This window comes from Drosophila willistoni, assembly GCF_018902025.1.
Source record: "Drosophila willistoni isolate 14030-0811.24 chromosome 2L unlocalized genomic scaffold, UCI_dwil_1.1 Seg168, whole genome shotgun sequence".
Classification (NCBI taxonomy): domain Eukaryota; kingdom Metazoa; phylum Arthropoda; class Insecta; order Diptera; family Drosophilidae; genus Drosophila; species Drosophila willistoni.
Window position 1 is genome coordinate 5,229,849 of NW_025814047.1, and position 4,783 is coordinate 5,234,631.

Consider the following 4,783-nt stretch of genomic DNA (forward strand, 5'->3'; position numbering starts at 1 on the left):
TTTCCAAATATAAAGCTCACAAATGTGCGTAAAAGTCCATGGCTTTTCAATTGGGGGGCGTGCCTGGCAACAACAAAACAAACAACAAACATGTGTGCACATTGCAATTGTTAATTAGAGGGAAAAAAGATAATGCCAGACTTCCTTCCGATCAGTCATCGTCTTGGTGGCGGCGCTTAGTTCTAAGGCATTAGCCGACATTTCGCACTTCAATGAGAAATTTCATAAAGTGTTTCGAGTTTTTCCCCCTTATTCTCATTTCTTTTTGTGTTTTAGTACACCAAAAAACAAAAAAAAAAAGAAGAAATTGTTCCTCAATTTTGTTGTTATTTTTTAAACATGGCCAAGAACGTGCTATAAGTTGGGTCACGTCTGGTTCTGGGTCTGGCCGCAGTATTTTCATGTTGCTGCCGTTTCTTATTGTTTGCTGTTGCTGCAATTTATGCTCTATTTAAATGGGTTTTATTTGCCATGTCTAGTATGAATGTGTCTACTGTTTAAATGTTACACAACTATGCAAGGTCCATAAAAACAAGCAGCTCTCTATGAAGTGGAGTGAGAGAGACAAAGAGAGAGAGAGAACTGCAGTATAGTATGTCAGTCAGTCGGCGGGATCTAAGGCTAATGCACTTTGACCTAGACTACAAACATTTTGAGAAAAGTTGGAAGTAACACACCCACACAGAATGATGGGAAAAACAAGAAGCTGAAGGTAAATTCTACCGTTATAAGACACGCGGGCAAATCAAAGAAAACAGAATATGTTCAAATTAGTTGGAACATTTAACTGCTGAAAATATTAGCTAACCTTAGGACATACTTTTAGCAAATGGCAGTCGGTGCGATCTTTATTCCATTTTCACTGTCAGATTTCAAACGATAATCTAATTAATCCTATTTACTCTGTTACTAAGCTGTATATTAGTTTAATTAGCCATTTCAAGACTAGTCAATAGTCTAGGACCTAGACTCTAGGTGGACAAGTCACACTGATTATGTATTTTTGAAAACGAAAATCTGAACCCATCAAATGAAAAAGCCATCCAGCACTGTAAAAAATTAATAGTAATTTATATCTTTTTTCTAACGTTTTGAATCTGTTCATTAAAACAAATTGCAAATTTTATGATTTTTAAGGATATGCATTTACTGTAAATTTACTATATGTCTTTACTTAAGGATTAAACTCATCTGGACATGGGTCCAGATGGCTGAAGTGGTAAAGTCGAAGACATCCAAGGATCTTGAGAAAGACTACATTTAAAACTAAATTCATCAACTGACAATATTTTCCCTGGTCATAACCTATGTTTTTGACTTAGACGCAGACCTAAACAGATACGGAATTAAAAATTGAATAAATTGGTAAGTTTAAAAAGTTTTATCGTCTTACAAGCCGCCAAAGGTTTTTTTTTTAATATCATTTACAATTATGATTACATGATTCTCGTCCAATGTATCTATATACTCTATATTGACCAGCAGCAGCAAAGTTTGTCAAACAAAACTTTTTATTCCCAATATTTAAATTTTTTGATTTTATAGGCTTTCATCTCTGAATTTTCAATCAAATATTTACTTAAAAATAACGAAATGGATCTTGAAATAGTGAATGCCAAAACCAAACAATCCTATGGCAGCATCTCCGTTAAATCCCGGAGGGTTACTTTTGGCAAATTGCGACATTTAATCCATGAAAATTTAAAGGAAACACCGCAGGCTTCACGCCAATCGTTGGGCTTAAATCCTTGTGATATGGGCATAAAGAATGCCGTTACACTGGAATCCTTGTCGGTGCATAGTGGCGATAAAATCTATATTATTGATTTGGGACCACAAATTGCATGGAAAACTGTATTCGTAGCTGAATATGCTGGGCCATTAATTGTTTATTTGATTTTCTATTTGCGGCCAGAGTTCATTTATGGCAAAAAAGCTGGAAAATCGATTTCATTGACCACTCACATTGCTGCAGTTTGTTATATCCTGCACTATGTGAAGCGTTTGCTGGAGACCATTTTTGTGCATCGTTTCTCTCACGCCACAATGCCATTGCGAAATTTGTTCAAGAACTGCAGCTACTATTGGGGCTTTACGGTGTGTGTCTCCTATCAGGTGAATCATCCATTCTACAGTTCGCCAGGCATGTCGACAGTGTGGCTTGCCCTCGGTAGCTTTGCCCTCTGCGAACAGGGTAATCTATCGATCCATCTTGCATTGCGTAATCTACGTCCACCTGGCACTAGTGTGAGAAAGATTCCTGTGCCCGATCACAATCCCTTGACTAAGTTGTTCAATCTAGTCTCTTGTCCAAATTATACCTATGAAATTGGAACTTGGTTGTCCTTTTCGGTGATGACTTCCTGCACGGCTGCATATCTCTTCGCATTCGTAGGCACCTTACAGATGATCATTTGGTCCATGGCTAAACAACGCAAATATTTAAAGGAATTCAAGGATTATCCCCAACAACGTCGATGTATTTTTCCCTATGTTTTGTGAGGTAAAACTTGACTTCTTATAAATCAAAATTTTAATAGTTTGTTTACCTATGCATTAATTTCACTACACACTATTTTCGATTGAGAATTTTTCGGTAGATAAGTAGGTATGTAAAGCTAGATTTACAATATTATCGGAGTCACAATAAAGTACTATATGAACAAATTTGGATGGGTTTTGTTTTGCTTATTTCAAAAGCTTATTTGATCTTTTGATAATTAACCACCAGTTATCTGGAACTTATTCTTAATCTAATCTTAAATTTTAATTCTAAATATATTTAAAATCTGAATCAGAATGTCTTTATATGACCTTTATATATGTAATTTTATTTTGCTTTACTAATGTATTCATCCAATCTGAATTCTATATCCTATATTAACTGTTTCCTTATTTCAACAAACCTGGACAATATCAAAGGATTTATCAAATTGAAAACGTCGACAAAAACCTAGAAAATTTACGAGTATGAGCTTATAATTTTTGCAGTTTGCTTTTTGTTTCCTTGACTTTTTTCTAGTCATAACGAGGAAACAAAGCCAATTAAGGCGTTGTTTTAACCACCTTCACAGCCTGTGCAATATCGCATGATTTGGTGTACATGATAAGATGATCCAAAAGAGAAAAACAATGTGAGAATCGGAACAAATAAAGAAGACTCAGTCTAAACAGACCTCTTTTGGCCTCTTGTTCCAATCGTTATCAATGTCTTTAATTTTTACTTAGTTTCTTGAAATGATTCATGCAGCAAAAGTGGAATTTATTCAATTAGACTAGACTTTACTTTTACTTCTTAAGGAAGCTCTTATAGATCTCTAGTCAGGCTACTTTTTGGAGACTTCAATAAACTGTTTTACCTTCTCTGAAGAAGTTAGAGATACATATCAATTGGAATTTGTCTCGCAACAATACAAGATTAAAGTAATGCAACAATTTTACATTTTAATGCAGTAATAAGATTGTATTTTCAGACCATTAACTATCATGTAAATCGAAAGTTCCAATCTTTATATAACTATCGATAACGAAATGATTACAATAAAAATTAACATATATTTTCTTTTAATATTGATAAAAAAAAAAAAAACAAAATAACCATGTGATTAAAAAACAAGGGCTTTGAACATATTGAAAGACATGCCATTGACATGCAATTAAATGAAATAAAATTAAATTAAATTAAATTCAGCCCGGGATCTCTCGATGTAATGTCCTGGTTGGAGGTTGGGCCTTAAAACCCGGCCAGCCGGCAACTACAACAACAAACAAAAAACTTATTAGCATGATGATTATTAATTAATTGAAAAAGTGAATGAAGCATAAAATGTGCAATGAATAATAAAAAACACCAAAACCAACAACAAAAGCAAAAACAAACCTACTAAAAAAACACAACAACAGCGAAAAAAAACTCGGTTTAAAACCGCAAAAGACAAATAAATATATGAAACATATGGAAAAATTGAAATAAAGGGAAAAAAAAAACACAACACAACAATTTACAAAAGAATAAAAACGAAAAGAGAATTGCTGTTAATTTATACAGTTCAATTAGGTTGTGTTTTAATATTGCAAATAGCCAATAAATGTGAATTAAATTGTTGCCAACAACATATGGTAATGGTTTAGGTTAAACGATTTCCTAATGGAATGATTATTAGCCCAATGAAATGATTGAATGAATGGAGAAATACATACATATCTATATGTATATGTGTATATAAATATAAATAAATAGAAGAAAATTTGAACATGAAAAGGCTGTGAATTTGAAATATATTTATGGACACAATCAATGGAATATTTATGCCTGAATATGTTTAGAACAACATTGTATATACCATTCATAAATAAGCTCAGTATTTATTCATATCTACAATTCTTTAACTCATTTATTTATTGAAAGATTTCTTAAATATTTTTCAATTTTATTTGAAGCTGAAGTTTCTTTTGACTCTAATTTCAATTTAGTTATGTTAATGGTCTAAGGGTCAAGGGTCTATTGGCAGACTTACAACTGATCTATATCCTCGCTGTCCTGATCAATTTAAAAATGGCACTACAAGTTCTTTTCAGTGGATAGAATCTCCCCACTTTTGACTTTGTTGTATTTGGAGCTTTGTTCACCATTTTAAGGGGCACCTGTTCTACTGTCCTAATGGGCGATTGTCGATCTAATATCGTGAAGGGATATTGTCATCAAGAATTCCAAGGTTATAATTCTACCGCCATTGAGGTTATGTATTAAGAGAAATTGAGCATCAGAATGGAATGATGAAGC

At 33.3% G+C, this 4,783-nt stretch overlaps 1 protein-coding gene across 1 annotated transcript; it reads left to right on the forward strand.

Annotated features, from left to right (window-relative positions):
• Positions 1–1,529: 1,529 nt before the first annotated feature.
• On the forward strand, positions 1,530–2,667 carry LOC6640904 (very-long-chain enoyl-CoA reductase-like). The gene has a single exon (XM_047009624.1). It carries the CDS (start codon positions 1,594–1,596, stop codon positions 2,500–2,502), a length of 909 nt encoding a protein of 302 aa, XP_046865580.1. The 5' UTR covers positions 1,530–1,593; the 3' UTR covers positions 2,503–2,667.
• The last annotated feature ends 2,116 nt before the right edge of the window (positions 2,668–4,783 follow it).

Coding starts and splice junctions, on each gene's coding strand:
- LOC6640904 (XM_047009624.1), top strand. CDS start 1,594: ATGGATCTTGAAATAGTGAATGCCAAAACCAAACAATCCTATGGCAGC.